The sequence below is a fragment of the Salmo trutta genome, chromosome 33 (assembly GCF_901001165.1).
Source record: "Salmo trutta chromosome 33, fSalTru1.1, whole genome shotgun sequence".
Classification (NCBI taxonomy): domain Eukaryota; kingdom Metazoa; phylum Chordata; class Actinopteri; order Salmoniformes; family Salmonidae; genus Salmo; species Salmo trutta.
The window spans coordinates 17,361,364-17,383,759 of NC_042989.1; the positions used below are offsets into that span (position 1 = coordinate 17,361,364).

At 41.6% G+C, this 22,396-nt stretch overlaps 2 protein-coding genes across 3 annotated transcripts in view; both read right to left on the bottom strand.

The window, feature by feature from the left end:
- kcnh5b (potassium voltage-gated channel, subfamily H (eag-related), member 5b) overlaps window positions 1-5,950 on the bottom strand; it is a 72,676-nt gene extending 66,726 nt beyond the window's left edge. The window contains exons 1-2 of the mRNA XM_029730049.1: window positions 5,783-5,950; window positions 4,472-4,595 (exon numbers count right to left, since the gene is read on the bottom strand). Coding sequence (XP_029585909.1) covers window positions 4,472-4,595; window positions 5,783-5,855 — 197 coding nt within the window. The 5' untranslated portion in view covers window positions 5,856-5,950. The remainder of the gene's footprint in view (window positions 1-4,471; window positions 4,596-5,782) is intronic.
- Window positions 5,951-13,526: 7,576 nt separating this feature from the next.
- Window positions 13,527-22,396, bottom strand: part of ppp2r5eb (protein phosphatase 2, regulatory subunit B', epsilon isoform b) — a 37,742-nt gene continuing 28,872 nt past the window's right edge. For both annotated transcript variants that reach the window (XM_029730050.1, XM_029730051.1), the window contains 3 exons: window positions 15,714-15,841; window positions 15,428-15,529; window positions 13,527-15,109 (listed from right to left, as the gene is read on the bottom strand). In XM_029730050.1, the coding sequence (XP_029585910.1) occupies window positions 15,010-15,109; window positions 15,428-15,529; window positions 15,714-15,841 (330 nt within the window). In that variant the 3' untranslated portion in view covers window positions 13,527-15,009. The remainder of the gene's footprint in view (window positions 15,110-15,427; window positions 15,530-15,713; window positions 15,842-22,396) is intronic.

Consider the following 22,396-nt stretch of genomic DNA (forward strand, 5'->3'; position numbering starts at 1 on the left):
CACAATCTTCACACAGGCAGTGGAAGATGTTATGAGAGTGTACAAAGTACCCTCCATTTATGTGAACAATACAGTGCATTTGGAAAGTATTCAGACCCCTTGAAATGTTCCACATTTTGTTATGTTACAGCCTAATTCTAAAATCGATTCAATTGTTTTTTTCCCCCTCATATATCTACACACAATACCCAATAATGGCAAAGCAAAACCAGGTTTTTAGAAGTCTGAATACTTTCGGGATGCACTGTATGTGAACAATTGCCCTGGCCTAAGTTTATCAAATAGCCGACCAATCAGCCTGTTCCCAAACCTTAGTAAACTTTTTTTTAAATTGTGTTTGACCAGCTATTTTACAGTAAACAAATTGAAAACATAATTTCAGCATGCTTATAGGGAAGGACATTCAATATGCACGGCACTAACACAAATGACTGATTGGCTGAGAGAAATTGATGATAAAAAGATTGTGGGAGCTGTTTCGTTAGACTTCAGTGCGGCTTTTGATATGATCAATCATAGTCTGCTGCTGGAAAAACGTATGTGTTATGGCTTTACATCCCCTTGCTATATTGTGGATAAAGAGTTACCTGTCTAACAGAACATCACTACTTGTTTTTGTAAGAAGTACTGACATGCCGAATGCACCGAGCTGTCTGTTTAAACTTCTAGCAAATAGCTCGGACATCCATGCATACCCCACAATGGAAGCCTCTCCAACATAATCCAACATAATTAATTTTGTGATTATGATCTTGTCTCATTGCTGCAACTCCTCAACTGGCTCGGGAGAGGTGAAGGTCAAGTCATGTGTCCTCCAAAACATGACCCGCCAAGCCGCACTTCTTAACACCCGCTGCCTTAACCGGGAAGCCAGCTGCACCAATGTGTCGGAGGAAACACCATTCCACTGAGGACCGAAGTCAGCCTGCGGGCTCCCGGGCTGCCACAAGGAGTCGCAGGAGCGCGATGAGCCAAATATAATGTGGCATTGTTTAAAGTGAGTAGTGATACATTTATTACATCCACCTTTTAGTTATTAAAGTGTCTAGATTTGAGTCAGTGTGTTGGCAGTAGCCACTCAATGTTAGTGATGGCTGTTTAACAGTCTGATGGCCTTGAGATAGAAGCTGTTTTTTAGTCTCTCGGTCCCAGCATTGATGCACCTGTACTGACCTCGCCTTCTGGATGACAGTGGGGTGAACAGGTTGTGGCTCGGGTGGTTGTTGTCCTTGATGATCTATTTGGCCTTCCTGTGACATCGGGTGGTGTAGGTGTCCTGGAGGGCAGGCAGTTTTCCCCCGGTGATGCGTTGTGCAGACCTCACTACCCTATGGAGAGCCTTGCGGTTGTGGACGGAGCAGTTGCCGTCCCAGGCGGTGATACAGCCCGACAGGATTCTCTCGATTGTGCATTTGTAAAAGTATGTTCGAGTTTTTGGTGACAAGCTGAATTTCTTCAGCCTCCTGAGGCTTCTTCACCACGCTGTCTGTGTGGGTGGACCATTTCAGTTTGTTCGTGATGTGTACGCCGAGGAACATAAAACTTTCCACCTTTTCCACTACTGTCCCGTCGATGTGGATAGGAGGGGGGTGCCCTCTGCTGTTTCCTGAAGTCCACGATCATTTTCTTTGTTTTGTTGACGTTGACTGTGAGATTATTAACCTGACACCACACGCCGAGGGCCCTCACCTCCTCCCTGTAGGCCGTCTTGTTGTTGATGGTAATCAAGCCTACCACTGTAGTGTCATCTGCAAACTTGATGATTGAGTTGGAGGCGTGCATGGCCACACAGTCATGGGTGAACAGGGAGTACAGGAGAGGGCTGAGAACGCATCCTTGTGGAGCCCCAATGTTGAGGATCAGCGGGGTAGAGATGTTGTTTCCTACCCTCACCACCTGGGGGCAGCCCGTCAGAAAGTCCAGGACCCAGTTGCACAGGGCGGGGTCGAGACCCAGGGTCTCGAGCTTAATGACGAGTTTGGAGGGTACTATGGTGTTAAATGCTGAGCTGTAATCAATGAACAGCATTCTTACATGGGTATTCCTCTTGTCCAGATGGGTTAGGGCAGTGTGATTGCGTCGTCTGTGGACCTATTGGGGCGGTAAGCAAATTGGAGTGGGTCTAGGATGTCAGGTAGGGTGGAGGTGATATGATCCTTGACTAGTCTCTCAAAGCACTTCATGATGACGGCGATAGTCGTTTAGCTCAGTTACCTTATCTTTCTTGGGAACAGGAACAATGACGGCCCTCTTGAAGCATGTGGGAACCGCAGACTGGGATAGGGATTGATTGAATATGTCCGTAAACACACGAGCCAGCTGGATTTGCACATGCTTTGAGGACGCGGCTAGGGATGCCGTCTGGGCTGGCAGCCTTGCGAGGGTTAACATGTTTAAATGTTTTACTCACATTGGCTGCGGTGAAGGAGAGCCCGCAGGTTTTGGTAACGGGCCATGTCAGTGGCACTGTATTGTCCTCAAAGCGAGCAAAGAAGTTGTTAAGTTTGTCTGGGAGCAAGACGTCGGTGTCCGCGATGGGACTGGTTTTCTTTTTGTAAACCGTGATTGACTGTAGACCCTGTCACATGTCTCGTGTCTGAGCCGTTGAATTGTGACTCTACACTGACGCTTAGCTTGTTTGATTGCCTTGCGGAGGTAATAGCTACACTGTTTGTATTCGGTCATGTTTCCGGTCGCCTTGCCATGTTTAAAAGCAGTGGTTCGAGCTTTCAGTTTTGCGCGAAGGCTGCCATCAATCCACAGTTTCTGGTTGGGGAAGGTTTTAATAGTCACATCACTACTGATGCACTTGCAAACAAAGATATCTTTGTTTTGTAAAGATATCTACTGTCTCCAAGAATGCATTGCCTGTCATTTTGAGAACTTAATTGCCTATAAGTTTATCGTAGTTATAATTGTAACTATTCTATAGTTTCATGCTGATTTATAGCCCCATTAATCATCTAATAGTAATAAGCGTACACACTCCCTTACAATTCTCTGATAACGTTAGCTGTGGTTATGTATTTCAAAAACATTGGTTTTACTTTAATGTAGCTGTGAGCTAGGTGTTGATAGCAACTGGCTGACTCATGAAGTGCTAATGTAATGTTAGCAGGCTGGTAGGGATAAGATTAGAAAGCTAGTAGGGCTAATGTTAGCAGGCTGGTAGGGATAACGTTAGAAGGCTAGTAGGGCTAATGTTAGCAGGCTGGTAGGGATAACGTTAGAAGGCTAGTAGGGCTAATGTTAGCAGGCCGGTAGGGATAACGTTAGAAGGCTAGTAGGGCTAATGTTAGCAGGCTGGTAGGGATAACGTTAGCAGGCTAGTTGGCTAGCAATCTTACAAGCTGACTTGTATATGCTTGTAAGTTGGCTGTAGTCAGTAGTCATGAGTGCAAACAAAGATATTTATGTTGGAGTTTACATTATAGGGAATAGGCTGGACCTCCATATTACATCACACCCCACAAATGTTTTTCCAGCCTGATTTCGTCATTCTTCATCATTGGGATCAGTTTTATGTAATAAACTAGAAGGGGAAAAAAAAGTAGCAATTGATGCAAATTCTTTTTTTTATTATTATAAAAACTTTTACCCCCTTTTTCAATCTTGTCTTATTGCTACAACTCCCTAACAGGCTCGGAGTGAAGATCAAGTCATGCGTCCTCTGAAACATGACCCGCCAAACCGCGCTTCTTAACACCTGCCGCTTAACCCGGAAGCCAGCCGGACCAATGTGTCGGAGGAAACACTTTTCAACTGACAACCATAGTCAGCCTGCAGGCGCCCGGCCCGCCACAAGAAGTTGTTAGAGCGCGATGAGCCAAATAAATGACCAAACCCGTATGATGCTGGGCCAATTGTGCACTGCCCTATGGGACTCCCGATCACGGCCAGTTGTGACACAGCCCGGGAATGACACCGGTCTGGCGCACTGTGAAGCAGTGCCTTAGACCACTGCGCCACTCGGGAGGCCCTTTGATGCGTATTCTAATGAAAATCCATATGTTACATGTGGTTACATTTATGCTACCTACCCTTTAAGGTCAATGCTCCTCCACTCCCATAGAATCACATGTTAAGGACGGCTTTAGCCCCTTAGCCCTGGTCGAAGGCCAGGAAAACCTCAAGTGAAGCTTTTGGAGTTGTATTTTAAAGATAGCCTCACCTTGGGCGGACTGACTGGTTCCCCTTTGCAACAGTTATTTGTTCCATTTGAAACTCTTTCTATAAGCAGCAGGCAGTACATGGACTCATTCAGTACTAGTGGAACACCAGATTCAGTGAGTCTCTTGCAATGTGATGTTCAGACAGCTCAGGCGATAAACGGACTTACTTCACTTTAATAAAGACACTTTTCAAAGCATTCTACAGTGGTTTAGTGATCATCTATAACAGCAGATACAGTACACATACAAAGGGGCATAATAAAATGATTACTATATTACAATACAACAACCATGCTTACCTGCAAGTGCTGCTCTTTTGCATAACCTCAGCCCTATGGAACCCAGAGAGCTTGCAGAATCCGTCATTACTGTAGACTACAGGCCACTCCACGATCTGGGCGTTCCCCAGGAGGAAGCTGGTCTCTGTGAGGAAAGGTCGAAGTAAACAGGTGTGTGGTGAGGGGGAGGGCTTTGGTGTAAAAAGTCTGCAAACACTCAGATGGTCTGTCACAACCCATTGGCGATGCGTGATGAGAGTGACCCCACACAATGAAGCCTAACACAGTGATGACGTGTCCATCAAATGTCTCGTTCTTTTGTGGTCCATATAATTATGACACTACACGCAATAGCTTGTTCTATGTCCACAACAACAACCATAAGTTAATCAGAGAGGGAGAGTTTACAGCACATATGCCTTAACTCTGCTGCCAAGTCCACACCAGCCTCTGCATTAGGGATTCTATGAAATCTATGGATTTCTGTATGCAGAAATAACAATTTATAGACAGAACTACGCATGCAAGGACTGATCATCCATGATTTCATAATTATAGTTTTAACCATGTTGAGGCTATATTTACTTTGTAAATGTTTGTTTACATTTAATTTGTTTAGAAACATTGAAGTAAAACAAGCTTATATTTTGGGTTCTGATGGGGTACAACAGTTGAACTAAGCTCATGCGGCATTTATAAGTTATATTCTTCAAGAATCAATGGGTACATATCATTCATTTATAAATCCAAAAATGTATGTAGAAATTGCAGATTGCCCCTTTAAGTAATGACATAAATGTTTTACTGCATCCTGCATGCTGATTCTTTTTACTGCAAATGTATAAAGCCTATAGCCTAACACTTTGCCAAGAAGTGATATACACACACTACAAACAGCCAAATAAATATAAGAGAGTAGTCTAAAGATTGCTAAATGGATTGCAAATTAAGCTATTGTTATCTATTTTTGATATAGCCTACAAAGTAACTTACAAATAATCACTAAAAGAATATACATAATATCTGAAATTAAATATATTTTATATTGACCTTAATGAAATATAATTTCCGTGCAACATGACTGGCAGTATATCCAATTCAGCAGCCTATGCACTACCATGATGAACACCAAATCGCCTTGGCATGACGCCATCGAATAAACTTTGTAAACAAACTACCAGATCATTTTAACAATAAAGACAAATCATATAAAAAACTATGATTAGACTATGAATAGACTATAATTATATTTTGAACAAAAAAAGGAAGACAATCATCCAAACTATTTAAAGCTGTCTGTTATGGAAACCCACGAACAGGTACATTGCTTACCACTTGAGCGCCGGACAATGTTTTCCAAAAAAGTATTCTGCGGTGCCACAAGCCCTCTCTTTCCCCCGGGCATCCTGGGGCCAGGCGCTGGTTGTGAGGGTGGTGGGCGGTTTTGATGCTGCTTATCGGAGGACGGCAGTGTGGGTGGGTATTAGCCGGTGGGATGGAGAAGCTCATTGTAACACTGCGCTTCAGCTGCTGAGAGCGCACTGTGGCACAGACGCGCGCCTCCGAAGCGCTGCATTCTGCAGGCTCCCGGGGTGTGATAACGCATGCGTATCACCACACACAACAAGCTCCTTAATACAGGCGTCGGGGGATCTCTGCGGTGTACATCTAGGTTTCCCAGTATGCAGGGGGAAACGGTTTACACACTTGCTTTTTGGCGAACTATTTTCACTGACGCACTGACACTTTTTTAAACAATTACCGCAACATATCCACAAAACAATGTGCCTCCACGACGAGAACGTTAAATAGGCAAACTAGACAAAAATGTATTTTATTTATTTAACTAGGCAAGTCAGGAAGAAATTATTATTTACAATGACAGCCTACCCCGGCCAAACCCGGACAACGCTGGGTCAATTGTGCGCAGCCCTATGGGGCTCCCAATCACGGCCGGTTGATGCCTCTAGCACTGAGATGCAGTGCCTTAGACCGCTGCGCCACTCGGGAGCCCAGACAATACAGTGTAAACAACTTAATAGATTTTATGAAGATGATCTAAGAGACATTGGATTGTGTTGACTGAGCAGACTGCTTTTAAACGGTGAGTCATCTCCAGTTAACGCAGAAAACACATTAGAAGTCTTCTATCTACTGAGTCCCCAATTGGTACTTGGTAATAGGACCCAGGGGAACTGAGTCCCCCACCAAGAAACACATAACTGCAACAGGTGTTGCATAAGGGACTTGCACTGTATGGACTGTCACTTGTGACTGTCAGTGTGACAGTGTTTGTTTCTGTTTTTCATGCCATGACGCAGGTTGGTCTTTCAATATGGCTCAGGCTGTATATACAATACATACAGGGCAAACTAAACAAAGGTTTATGCCAATTTTTTAATTCTATTATAGGCTATAAAGGTTATATACATCTTCATAGAAATTCCCTGTCTGTTCAACAGCAGACGCCTGAATATCTTCAATCTGTCAAACAGACTGTCAGAAGCAGAAGCACTTCAGAAGAGATATCCAAATAAATGTGTGAGAAAGCAGGTGGGGGTGTGTGCACCGCCAAGTGTTCCCACAGGACGTCTCTAATTGGCCCACTTGCATCACAGAGTATCAGACATATGTGACAGTGCAGGTTGGACAGCTGCCTTCCTGAGTTGTAATACTAATAGACCTAGGATCCTGTTCACAGGCAGGCAGTCGTACAGGAATGGATCATCTCCTCAACCCTATTACTCAGAAATGAAATGTGTGCCACCACCATGCAGCTGAACATGCTGCATAGACAGCTCTCAGTCAATTCTGAGTGGCTCTGAGACATTGACATGTGATTGAGCTGGAGAGGAGCCCAAATGTCACTGTAGGATATAAGCAAGACAGTAAGAACCTGTCAGGAGAAACAAGGACAATCCAGATAAAAATCCACTTCTTACCGAATATGCAGTATTTATTCAACTCTACCTCTTGACTCAGATGTAACACTTTATTAATAAAAGTTTCTTACGGTGAACTGAATTGAAAAAGCTGGGGAGAGTGCAGAGGCACGTGTCGGGCACATGGACATCTCTGCAGGGACTTGACTACTGTAATCACACTAATTACCATGCCTCACTAACCACCAATTACACCCAATCAGCATTCAACAGGACTCTCATTGTTCAGTGGGAAGTCAAAAAATCTTTGAAAGTCCACTCACACAACAACAAGGCATACATCAGTGTACTGTATGTGCCTGACAAATGTATTTCTGGACTTAACATCATTGTCCTCTCCAGGAGGAAGCTGCACACAAAGCAAAGTTATCCGACCACAGTCAGGAAGATATGAATTATGCGAGAAACATTGTTCTAGAAATCCCTTCCAGGTGTGAGAGATTCAAGATTCCCTCGATTGTATTATACAAGCTGTAAATGTCACAAACAAATTAAAACAAAAAGCAGATGACATTGATGCCTCGTTTGGGGACTGGGAAAAAATATCAAACTTCTCCCCTAATCAATGCAGCACATCTGGTGAAATCTGTCTCCATTCTTCCTCATTGATCTGAGAATGAATTAAGATGTCCCATGGTCCCCTCGTTGGTCCTTTCTGGGCTAAAAGGAGGATTGGATATCAGGCCCCTTCTGCTTCATTCTACTGGAGTGCCAGCAGCTCCATCAAAGCTAAAATAGACCATGAAAAACAATTCAATTGAGAAGTCAATGCCCACGTCCCAAGATGCAACGGTTTCCCTGAACACTTCAAAAAGTAGGTGTAGTAAATTGATCAGAAAGACAAACTGTAACTTGGCTATTATTTCTGTAGTATTGCCATTTATGCCCCCGAGGAGTCTGAATGGGACTAAATTGCTGCATTAGTCAGTAAGAGATGTGCTCCAAACACAATGTGTACAGATGACCCATGTCTCTGCTTCCTCGCTGTAAAGTGTGTGTGCCAGATACCGCAGCTCGTTGCTCCTTGTATAACATCATAGTCCATGGCATTTCAAACGTGTTTCCTTCAGCTGCAATTGCAAACATCACTACTTTGATAGAACTACAAATGAGAATGTTCAGATTGAGCCGCAAGCTGTCACTGGATGTGCTACTTGAGAGCAACCTGCCAAATATCATGTCTTCTCATTAGTACTAATTACACTGCTACTAGTCTGTGGGTCTGTATTAAAGACTTACATGCTTCCCTGTGCCAGCCAGAATACAATACATAATTGATTAATTGGAGTCATGATGTAGCAGCTTTAATTGAGTCAAACTCCACCCCACAACATAGAGACGTTCTCTGGGGATCATGTCTACAGCTGCTAGGGAACTAGACTCTGAAGACTGTCAGTGAAACAGCAGCATAAGCATATGCCAGTAGTCACGATGAGCACAAGTTTGATCTAGAAGATGCAATACGAATCACACCTTTCGTCACATACTGTGTAGCCTACAGTCTTCAAAGGAAAGATCTCATCACCACAAAATGAAAACAGAGCTTTATGGGGCAGGGTGGGAGGTGTTTTGTGGTGCGTGTTCCTTCAACCACTGGTGGTGAGTTAAGTGATTAAGTGAGAAATTACCGGGACCTTCCTTTTCCCTAGGAAAAACAGTTGAAAAACTGGCTCCTTTGTTAGTAAGGTAAATTGGGGGGGGGGGGGGGGGGACATTTAGCATATTCTGACAGGCTGTACCTCCGCACTGTGCATTTAGTGTCTTGAAATATTTATTTTGAGGAACCAATCAGATGTAAAAGCAGATGTTTAAAGAAGCCACAGTAGCACTGTGACTTCCACTGGCCTGGTTAGGTCCTACAACTTCACAGCATTCCTTTCAGAGCTATGTACATGCATCAATTATACAGTTACCACCTTGCAAATACTAGAATAACATTTACTACATGTTTATTATGACCTACTTAACACAAGTAAATAATTCCCCTCGCCTCTACTAAGCAGACAGTATCCAATACCCACCTCTACATGTTTAACACCAGTTCAATCGATGACAGGCTAACTGAATGAACAACAAAGACAAAATGAAAGTATGAACGTTTATTAAAATAGTTTGGGGAGGGACCTTGTCTCTAAGGGATGATGATCCTCGGAGCCAGACGCTATGATTCCAGTATAAATCTGCCAGGAACATAAAATATGTATCTTTGAAAATAGTGCAGATAGACGTCTCTTTACTGGGGGGTATTGCAGTTGAGTTAGGTTTTAGACTCAGCCAAACCCAACAGTGACTGTAGACAAAAGCACCTCTTGTTTTTCTTAACATGGTTTTGTCATGGTAACAGGGCGACTTCTATAAACACTATGATGAGTAGTTTTACAGCACATCGTGGCCCTTCCTGCACAAGCAGTAGTTTGTTGGGTTTCCCTACACTTCTTACCTCATAGATAAGCAGTAGTTTGTTGGGTTTCCCTACACTTCTTACCTCATAGATAAGCAGTAGTTTGTTGGGTTTCCCTACACTACTTACCTCATAGATAAGCAGTAGTTTGTTGGGTTTCCCTACACTACTTACCTCATAGATAAGCAGTAGTTTGTTGGGTTTCCCTACACTACTTACCTCATAGATAAGCAGTAGTTTGTTGGGTTTCCCTACACTACTTACCTCATAGATAAGCAGTAGTTTGTTGGGTTTCCCTACACTTCTTACCTCATAGATAAGCAGTAGTTTGTTGGGTTTCCCTACACTTCTTACCTCATAGATAAGCAGTAGTTTGTTGGGTTTCCCTACACTTCTTACCTCATAGATAAGCAGTAGGAAGGTGTTGGCGTGCGAAGGTCCTCCGTGTTGTTTCTGGTACCCAAGTGGGTGGTGATTGCGCATCATGCATTGTTTTTCTTATCATTGAGAAAACAAAGGCAAAGCTAAAATCTGAATCTCCTGTATGAAGATGAGTTTAAAACACTAAATATTATGAAACAAAGCCTGGACACAGACGGTAAGGGTTTGCTATGTTGCATTATCTGAGCACCTACACAATGGTTTGAAACACAAATAAACCAACAGGTTTGTTACTTTCAAACCTTTACAAAAGCAGATTTTATTTCCCAGACATGATATCCATGCTTCTACATCTGCATTGCTTGCTGTTTGGGGTTTTAGGATGGGTTTCTGTATAAGCACTTTGTGGCATCTGCTGATTTTAAAATTGCTTTATAAATACATTTGATTGATATACTGCCCAGTGTGAAATCAATGGCATTAGATTCCCATAATACCTCTACAGTGAATATTAATGTGGATTTAAATCTGACTTATGTTCCTTCTACATGCATTACAGCAGAAGACAGAGATTAGCTGAGAAGTGAGAACAATAAGGGATGAATGGGATTCTAATAGGCTACATACATTACTCATGGAGATCCTATAGTATGATATAGGTACACTGGACCAGTAATGCTTAAGCAAAGAGAGGGAGGGCTGAGTGACGGCTTGACAGAAACACAGAAAGCTCAAACAGAACATCAGAAAAAGGTTAGATCTTACTTACACCTGAATACCTTGTTGTTTATAGGCAGAAATGTCCTCCTCCTTGTCTAGGAAGGGAGTGAATCCATGGAAATATGACTCTCAGGGAAAACCCTCAACCTATCTATCTGTGTCTGAGCTCCGTGTAGCTCTCTCTGCCACTTGGGCTGAACGGGCTCTGAGTGACACCTGGCATACCTGAGTCTGTGTAAAGTAGGGACTCCCCCTCCTGGTGAAGACACACAACCGCAGGTCTGTGCTGATGTTGCCTGATTTCAACTCATCGATAGTTGTAGGAAACAAAGGCAGAGTTCCAAAAGTCAACAATGAGATACAATCACCAGTTAAACCTCAAGAAGGGATGTTTGAAGTAAACAATATAATGCTGTTAGTCTACTCTGTTTTTATTCATTTATGAGGGTGTTGCCCTACAGCCTGCAGGAGAGGGCATTGATGCATGCATCTGATGAGCAAGACAGAGTAATAATGAGCTGGGTGTGTAGAAAGAGGGGGCAAATCAGTAATCTGAATTATCAGCACTATAATTAATTATGACAATGCCCTCAGTGTGTCACAGCCTCACCCCAGTTCAGGCCAAGGGTGCACTCAAGGGTTGAGAAGTGGAAACGACTTCCAGTAATTGCTTTGACAAAATAAGAAAAAGGTGGCAGTCTTTAAAGGCCCAGTGCAGTCAGAACGTGATTTTACTGTGTTATATATATATATATATATATATATATATATATATATATATAAATAAAGTGTTTTATGTATCCACACTGAGGTTGGAAAAATTCTGTGAAATTGTGAAAATGATAATGCCCTTTTAGTGTAAGAGCTGTTTGAAAAGACCACCTGAAATTTCAGCCTGTTTTGGAGGGATGGAGTTTTGGACCGCCTGGTGACATCACCAGGCAATAAATTAGTTAATAGACCAATAAGAGAGTTCCAAACCTCTGCCAATAACAGCCTCCCCACTCTGACTACTCCCAGACAGTCCAAGCTAAATTCTTGCTTGAGGAATTGGTCTTTGTAAGAATCCATTTTTGACCATTTTAATTGAAAACAATCACAGTAAGGGACTTATCACCCAGAAATGATTTGATATTGAAATAAGAATGGCTGCATTGGACAGTCAAGAACCCCCCCCCCCCCCCCAATGTCCGGATGTGTGCCCGTTGGGTGATGGTAATGAGATAAAGCGTTGTCACCCTTCCTTTCCTAATTGGCCTGCTACTGTTTCCCAGGGCATTACCTTGTGCCCAAACATGGGAGCGGGGCTTTGACAATGCACTGTCCCTGGTTATTAAGACAAAACAGTCCTCTCCGTCTACAGCTGCCAAATCCTACTAGAATCCATCTAATTCCAGGCAGATTAAGCCAAGAGAATCCAGTTCCCATGTTGAACATTGTTAAGAACACAGTCAAAATGACAGGGAGTAGAAAAACAAGAGCCACACTTAGAGCAGATCACAATCACAGCGTCAGCAGCGCCGCTTGGCCCTTTCAAACAGTCAGAACTAGGAACTAAGACTTTAAAAAAAAGTGTACTCTGAGCTCTGCCTCGATAGCGGTGGAAAAGATAAACACTGCTAGACACACAGTAGAAATACCCCCCCCAAAAGTAGAATCTAACCAAAATAAAGCTAAACCAATCAGACTGCCTAAAAAAACTCCTCAGAAAAATTGCCATTGACAATAAAGGTTACTCCTATGTAAAAAATCATTTGTTATTCTCATTTTCATACAGAACACTGGACAGATCATCTCTTACCTGTAGATGAAAACACCACACATGCATTTTCCTTGGGGATGATCTTGGCAGAAAATCTAAAAAAGTAAAGCTCCATTGTCCTCGTAAAACTTTGCCTACCAGCTATCTACAACAAAACATTCAGTGGTTACCCAAGGACAATACACTAGTGAGTAGTCTGAGTGTGATGGTGTGTGCGTGCCAGGTCAACATTACACCCACCTTCCACACTCGAAAGGGTCTCACACAGGTCAGATCACATTACACTTTAAATGACAAATTAAATACAGACCTAGTTAAGTGTTTTGATAACTTTGGTGCAGAAATCTACATTATTCACTGATATTGTAACAGGGCTGAATAAAAGCTCACAAATGACATATCAGATACAATCAACTACATAGTGACTCAATGGCTGCTATGGGGTCCATCAGATGTGAAGTCTTGCTGCCCTCCTGTGGTACTCCAAAATAGATGTACATTTGTGGTCAAGTAAAATGATCTTTACTTGAAAATGGAAAACCAAAATTCATTATGTTCTGCTAATTGTTGTTGAACAAGTCAATTAAACACAAACAATAAGTAAACTCTTCTAATCGATCATTCGTCATATCAAAGGATATTGAGACGCTCGTCGTTGACTGCAGGCCGCTTTACAGCTTGACTATCCAAGCGACAATAACAAGCAGAATCAATTAGTCATGAAATGCACAACACCATTTCAGAGTAGCTTAGCAACAATCAAAAACACAAGACTCCTTCATTCATCCTTTCACCTCTCCATCAAACACAGGCACAAAACAAACAGCAGTCTATGGTCTGAAAATAAGGCAATCCAGCATCTGGGCTTTATCACAAAACAGGTTTAATTTAATATCTCTTTATTTTTTAAAATAATTAAACATTTGTATTTCTCCAACCCTTTTTTTTCTTCTTCATTTTAATCATATATCTTGGCCATCCTAAAGCACACATTAATTCTGTCAACAATGCTGAACTTACTGTAAATTTGAACAGGATATCAACTGCTCCATGCCTTTCCTCTCTCTGCCCTGCCCTCACTCACTCCACAACTAAAAAAAGATCTGATGGTCAAAGAAACTTAATCAAAAAATCCAAAATGAGAGCTAAAAACCAAGAAGGAAACAAAAAGAGAAAAAAGAAAGAGGGGAATACACTATCATAAATACCAGTAAGTCTTACCTCTTTTAATACCTCTTATATACTGGATACTCCGACTGTTCCTAAGCAAAAATATATGCTAAATTACTACAAGATACAAGATATCAGTGTACTGCATATAATAACAATATACAATTTTGTAATACTGTGAAGATCACACCCGGGACGGATGCTCCTTTTCACAATAGGAGAGTTTGGCGCTTCTCTACAGCTCGCAATCGTTTTACATTTTTCGTATTTGCTGTGTGGCTGGAGGGTACCAGTGCCAGACTGATACCAGGCTGCCTGGTACTGCAGCGTCAAAGTCCACAAACCCAAAGAGAGACAACTGAACTGACAGAAACCAATCAATCATTGGGGAGCCAGATGCACACAGATAAGTGAACAGAAACAAAATGTGGAAGTGGGGAGAAAATGGTGCGAGAGGGTGGATGTAAGTGTGTGTATGAAGACCTTCCCTTTACCGTTGTGTTTTTACTCCCTGTACATACAGGCCCTTAACATGTTTGCCTCTTGGAGGAAGGGTCGAGAAAGACGAGGGGTTCAATTCATTTCCTCATGGCTAATGGGTCCATAATACTAGCTTAGCTTGAGCATGGAGAGAGGCAGGTCAGGAGGGGTCAGAGGCTGGTCCTTACGGAGGGAAGGGGTGTCCTCTTGGTCAGGGCGGAGCCTCCCAAGTATCTCACTCAGTCAGGACGTCCCACACAGGGAGAGAGGTACAGAAGCACCACAGGAGACAGAGTGAAAGAGAGAAAGAGCATGGGTTTATAGAGATGGAAAATGGGTTTGTATTCAGGGAAAGTGGGGTTCTCAAAGGGCAAGGTTAAAACAATCTTTTCTTTCGCTGTAGATTTTTTTCCAAGAAGAGTTCATTTCAAGTCCTACTGTCCAATGTCTTTTTCCCCACACAAGTTCTTTTTCTCGTTTTTTTTATATTTTTTTTTCGCAGTATTATCAGTTTAAGGGAAAAAGAAAAAGTTATTTACAGTGATGTTGAAATAATGAAACAGACGTGTGAATCTACCGCCGTAAAGTAAGTCGCACAATACAGAAAAGGAGAAAAAAAAAAAAAAAAAAAAAACAGTTGCTCCATGTCGTTCCAGAGGGCGCGCTCCGGTGGACATGGATGGGAGGGGAGTGTGGCGCTTCGTTAAGTGGGAATGATCCCGTCGCTCCTAAGGCCCCTCTTCAGCTCCAGGTCCCCCAGCTTCTTCCAAAGCTCCTCCCTCTCCTTCTCTTTCTTCTTCTCACTGCAGACAGTACAGATCACACAGGGGGGAGGAGGGACTAGCTGCAGATTACTGAGAGATTACTACTGGGTTTACCACCACAACAACTCTTGGCCAAGTACCACCCAATCAAAATGTCTTATGCTGCCAGAGTAAGAATCACAATATTACACACACACAGTATATGAGAGAAAGTGAGATTCTGTATATAAAAAACTAAATGTTTGGTATGAACCCGTGTAGGGAGCATTGCCTAAACGAGTGAGTGGGTGTTTAAAAAACTACAACAGTGCTCTGACCACACCACATACGATCCTTTAGTGATGCTGCATATCTTACCGCTGGCGGTCTGACTTGTAAGTAGCTGTGAGTTCATCAAACAAGGTACTGTTCATCTCCATGAAGGCTTTTAGTACATTGTACACCAACGCCACAATAGCCCTGCAAGAAAAATGTAAAACATGTAAAAACACAGCCAACATCAACTCTTTAACACTTTATTTTTTCTATAATGAGCCAAGAGTCTATACAAATACAATAGAATATACAACCAAATACAAGAAGATAAATCAAGTTTTCTGATTGGATAAATCTATGTGCGAGGGGTGTGCTGAGGTGGACTCACGGGTTCCAGTGCTCTTTGGAGATCCTGTAGAGGCTGGCGAACATGATGGGCAGGATGATGCTGGAGTTCTCCTCGATCAGACTCATGATGTACTCGTTGTTCCAGTAGTACAGGGCCCTCTCCGCCACCTGCCAGGGACAGAAACAAACACAGAGATTGAATACAAACAGCCATTGAAAGTTGGTTGCAATTTCAGTTTAATCCACCAGAAAAGACAGAACAAATAATACAAACAAATATTGTGGTTCAACTCAAATATACTAAATGATAAACATTATACTTTAAAAATTATTGTATTTATTTGTATAATCTTTGTAAATGTTCTCATGAATACGACTGGTGGAGTTGTCACATACGTAGCTAAAGACCTAAATTGGTTAAAGAAAATTGTGATAAATAAAAAAGTATACCAGTTACCAAAAAATGTACCTGTGCATTATAGATTGAAAAATAGTTGAAGAGATTTTCGATGTACCATTTCCATGGCACATGGTTTATGAACTGATATGCAAAACAACGCTGGATTCAAGATTGGAATTTTTCCATTTAAATTATACCAAATTCTTGCAACCAATAGAATGTTATGAGAACTTGCATTTGGAAAGTATTCAAAGCTCTTCACTTTTTCCACATATTGTTACGTTAGTCTTATTCTAAAATGTATGAAAAAAAATTCATCAATCCAGACACAATACCGCATAATGACAATGCAAAAACAGTTTTTTAGAAATATTTGTACATTAATATTTTTTTTTAAACAAATAATTTATTTATGTAAGTATTCAGACCCTTTTCTATAAGACTCGAAATTGAGCTCAGGTGCATCCTGTTTCTATCAATCATCCTTGAGATGTTTCTACAACTTGATTGTAGTCCAACTGTGGTAAATTCAAATTGATTGGACATGATTTGGAAAGGCACACACGTCTATATGAGGTCACACAGTTAACAGTGCATGTCAGAGCAAAAACCAAGCCATGAGGCCAAAGGAATTGTCCGTAGAGCTCCGAGACAGGATTGTGTCAAGGCACAGATCTGGGGAAGGATAACAAAACATTTCTGCAGCATTGAAGGTCCCCAAGAACACTGTGGCCTCCATCATTAAATGGAAGAAGTTTGGAACCAACAAGACTCTTCCTAAAGCTGGCCGCCCAGCCAAACTGAGCAATCGGGGGAAAAGGGCCTTGGTCAGAGGTGACCAAGAACCCAATGGTCACTGACAGAGCTCTAGAGCACCTCTGTAGGGATGGGAGAATATTCCAGAAGGACAACCATCTCTGCAGCACTCTACCAATCAGGCCCTTATGTTAGAGTGGTCAGACAGAAGCCCCTCAGTAAAAGGCACAGGACCAACCCTCTTGGAGTTTTCCAAAAGTCACCTAAAGGACTCTCAGACCATGAGAAACAAGACTCTCTGGTCTGAAAGCCAAGCGTCACGTCTGGAGGAAACCTGGCACCATTCCTACGGTGAAGGATAATGGTGGTAGCATCATGCTGTGGGGATGTTTTTCAGTGGCAGGGATTGGGAGACTAGACAGGATCGAGGGAAAGATGAACGGTGCAAAGTATAGAGATCCTTGATGAAAACCTGCTCAGGACCTCAGACTGGGTCGAAGGTTTGCCTTCCAACAGGACAACAACCCTAAGCACACAGCCAAGACAACGCAGGAGTGGCTTCGGGACACGTTCTTGAGTGGCCCAGCCAGAGCCCGGACTTGAACCCGATCGAACATCTCTGGAGAGACCTGAAAATAGCTGTGCAGCAAGGCTCCCCATCCAACCTGACAGAGCTTGAGAGGATCTGCAGAAAATAATGGGAAAAACACCAAATACAGGTGTGTCAAACTTGTAGCATCATACCCTAGAAGACACGAGGCTGTAATCGCAGCCAAAGGGGCTTCAACAAAGTACTGAGTAAAGGGTCTGAATACTTATGTAAATGTGATAGCAGTTTTTTATTTTTAAAGAATTTGTACAAAAAAATGTTTCTAAACGTGTTTTTGCTTTGTCATTATGAGGTATTGTGTGTAGATTGAGGTGGGAAAAAAACTACTTAATACATTTTAGAATAAGTCTAACGTAACAAAATGTGGAAAAGGGAAGGGGTCTGAATATTTCCCAATGCACTGTATATGGGGGATACAACCATCCCAGCTCTGCAGATTTTGCTGCGAAGAGACGGAATCATTAGATCATTTGTTTTGGTACTGCCTATATGTAGCTTGTTTTTGGTCACAGGTCCAGGAATGGCTGAAGAATTGCAACATGTACCTCGAGCAAACTCTGCAGATAGCACTACTAATGCTGCAGACATTTTTCGGTACCCTTCCCCAGATCTGTGCCTCGACACAATCCTGTCTCGGAGCTCTACGAACAATTCCTTTGACCTCATGACTTGGTTTTTGCCCTGACATGCACTGTCAAGTGTAGGAGCTTATATAGACAGGTCTTTCCAAATCATGTCCAATCAATTGAATTTACCACAGGTGGACTCCAATCAAGTTGTAGAAACATCTCAAGGATGATCAATGGAAACACGATGCACCTGAGCTAAATTTTTAGTCTCATAGCAAAGGGTATGAATACTAAGTCAGGTCCATAAGTATTTGGACAGTGACACAATTTGCATCATTTTGGCTCTGTACGCCACCACAATGGATTTGAAAGGAAACAATCAAGATGTGCTTTAAGTGTAGAGATTAATCTTTAATTTAAGGGTTTTGTCAAAATTATTGTATGAACCGTGTAGAAATTAAAACCATTTTTATACATAGCCCCCCAATTTTAGAGGTTCAAAAGTAATTGGACAAACTAACATTCATAAATTAAAATTGTGAGTTTTAATACTTGGTTGCAAATCCTTTGCAGTCAATGACTGCCTGAAGTCTGGAACCCATAGACATCACCAGATGCTGAGTTTCTTCCCTGGTGATGCTCTGCCAGGCCTTTACTGCAGCTGTCTTCAGTTCCTGCTTGTTCTTGGGGCATTTTGCCTTCAGCAAGTGAAATGCATGCTCAATTGGATTCAGGTCAGGTGACTGACTTGGCCACTGACTTGGCCATTGCAGAACACTCCACACCTTTGCCTTAAAAAAAGTATTGGGTTGCTTTCGCAGTACGCGTCGGGTCATTGTTCATCTGCACTGTGAAGCGCCGTACAATGAGTTTTGAAGCATTTGGCTGAATCTGAGCAGATAATATAGCTATAAAAACACGTCAGAATTCATCCTCCTGCTTTTGTCAATAAATACAAGGGAACCAGTTCCATTGGCAGCCATACATTCCCACTCTTCACAGATGAGGTGGTATGCGTCGGATCATGAGCAATTAATTCATCCACCACAGTTGTTTTCCCTGGTCTTCTGGGCCTTTTGGTGTTCCTGAGCTCACCAGTGCGTTCTTTCTCTTTAAGAATGTACCAAATAGTTGATTTGGCCACACCTAATGTTTTTGCTCTCTCTGGTGGGTTTGTTTGGATTTTTCAGCCTAATGATGGCTTGCTTCTCTGGCAGTGACAGATCTTTGGACTTCATATTGAGGGTTAACAGCAACAGATTCCAATTGCAAATGCTGCACTTGAAATCAACTCTAGACCTTTTATCTGCTTACTTGTAAATTAACTAATGAGGGAATAACACACCCCTGGCCATGGAACAGCTGAGCAGCCAATTGTCCAATTACTTTTGGTACCTTAAAAGGGGGGGGAACCATAAATAAAAAAATACAAAATCCTACACCATTCACCCAACTTGGATGCAAATACCCTCAAATTAAAGCTGTAAGTCTGCACTTCCAGCTCATATTCATTATTTCATTTCAACTCCAATATGCTGTGGTAGACAGCTAAATATATTTATGGACCTTACTGTATGTAAAATAAAGTTAAAAAAATATTTATGCATTTGCTAAAATTTCAAAAAACCTGTTTTATGGGGTATTGTGTGTAGATTGATAGGGAAAAACTCCTCCCAGAGTCACCTCTTCACTGTTGACTTTGAGACTGGTGTTTTGCGGGTACTATTTAATGAAGCTGCCAGTTGAGGGCTTGTGAGGCGTCTTTCTCAAACTAGACATTCTAATGTACTTGTGCTCTTGCTCAGTTGTGCCCCGGGGCCTCCCATTCCTCTTTCTATTCTGGTTAGAGCCAGTTTGCTCTGTTCTGTGACGGGAGTAGTACACAGCGTTGTACGAGATCTTCAGTTTCTTGGCAATTTCTCGCATGGAATAGCCTTCATTTCTCAGAACAAAAATAGACTGACAAATTTCAGAAAAAAGTTATTTGTTTCCGGACATTTTGAGCCTGTAATCGAACCCACAAATGCTGATGCTCCAGATACACAACTAGTCTAAAGGCCAGTTGTATTGCTTCTTTAATCAGGACAACAATTTTCAGCTGTGCTAACATAATTGCAAAAGGGTTTCTTATGATCAATTAGCCTTTTGAAATTATAAACTTGGATTAGCTAACACAACGTGCCATTGGAACACAGGAGTGATGGTTACTGATAATGTGCCTCTGTATACCTATGCAGATATAAAAAATTAATTAAAAAAAAATCTGCCGTTTCAAGCTACAAAAGTCATTAACAACATTGATAATGTCTACACTATTTCTGATAAATGTTATGTTAACCTGTTGGGGCTAGGGGGCAGTATTTGCACGGCTGCATATAAAAAACGTACCTGATTTAAACTGGTTACTACTCTTGCCCAGAAACGAGAATATGCATATAATTAGTAGATTTGGATAGAAAACACTCTAAAGTTTCTAAAACTGTTTGAATGGTGTCTGTGAGTATAACAGAACTCATATGGCAGGCCAAAACCTGAGAAGATTCCATACAGGAAGTGCCCTGTCTGACAATTGTGGTCCTTCTGTTGCATCTCTATCAAAAATACAGCATCTGTGCTGTAACATGACACTTTCTAAGGCTCCCATTGGCTCTCTAAAGCCACCAGAAAGTGGCATGGGGTGTCTGCTGTCTCTGGGCAAAGTACAACAGCTCTGTTTGTGAGTGGTCAGCCTGGGGACGGTGAGACTGAGATGCACGTTCACGAGAATTCTCAATTTTTTTGTTTCAGCCTTTGAATGAATACAACGTTGCCCGGTTGGAATATTATTGCTATTTTACGAGAAAAATAAAATAAAAAGAGATTTTAAACAGCGTTTGACATGCTTCGATGGAATATTTAGAAATGTTTTGTCACGAAATGCGCTCGCGCGTCACCCTTCAGATAGTGACCTGAACGCACGAACAAAACTGAGCTATTTGAATATAACTATGGATTATTTGGAACGAAAACAACATTTGTTGTTGAAGTAGAAGTCCTGGGAGTGCATTCTGACGAAGAACAGCAAAGGTAATCCAATTTTTCTAATAGTAATTCTGAGTTTAGTGAGTACCAAACTTGGTGGGTGTCAAAATAGCTAGCCGTGATGGCCGAGCTATGTACTCAGAATATTGCAAAATGTGCTTTCGCCGAAAAGCGATTTTAAAATCTGACACCGCGATTGCATAAAGGAGTTCTGTATCTATAATTCTTAAAATAATTGTTATGTATTTTGTGAACGTTTATCATGAGTAATTTAGTAAATTCACCGGAGGTTTTCGGTGGGTATGCTAGTTCTGAACATCACATGCTAATGTAAAAAGCTGTTTTTTGATATAAATATGAACTTGATTGAACAAAACATGCATTTATTGTATAACATAATGTCCTAGGAGTGTCATCTGATGAAGATCAAAGGTTAGTGCTGCATTTAGCTGTGGTTTTGGTTTTTGTGACATATATGCTTGCTTTGAAAATGGCTGTGTGATTATTTTTGGCAGGGTACTCTCCTGACATAATCTAATGTTTTGCTTTCGCTGTAAAGCCTTTTTGAAATCGGACAATGTGGTTAGATTAACGAGAGTCTTGTCTTTAAAATGGTGTAAAATAGTCCTATGTTTGAGAAATTGAAGTTATAGCATTTTTGAGGTATTTGTATTTCACGCCACACGATTCCACTGGCTGTTGACTAGGGTGACAAAAAAAAAGATTTTCTTTCAAACAAGGACATTTCTAAGTGACCCCAAACTTTTGAACATGCGTGCGTGCGTGCGTGCGTGCGTGCGTGCGTGCGCAGTACCAGTCAAAGGTTTGGACACACCTACTCATTCCAGGTTTTATTTTTTGTATTTTCTACATTGTAGAATAATAGTGAAGACATCAACACTATGAAATAACATATGGAATCATGTAGTAAACAAAAAAGTGTTGAACAAATCAAAATATATTTTATATTTGAGATTCTTCAAAGTAGCCACCCTTTGCCTTGATGACAGCTTTGCACACTCTTGGCAATCTCTCAACCAGCTTCATGACGTAGTCCCCTCGTATGCATTTCAATTAACAGGTGTACCTTCTTTAAAGTTCATTTGTGGAATTTCTTTCCTTCTTAATGCTTTTGAGCCAATCAGTTGTGTTGTGACAACGTAGGGTTGCTATTCAGACGATAGCCCTATTTGGTAAAAGACCAAGTCCATATTATGGCAAGAACAGCTCAAATAAGCAAAGGAAAACAACAGTCCATCATTACTTTAAGACATGAATGTCAGTAAATCCAAAACATTTCAAGAACTTTGAAAGTTACTTCAAGTGCAGTTGCAAAAACCATCAAGCACTATGATGAAACTGGCTCT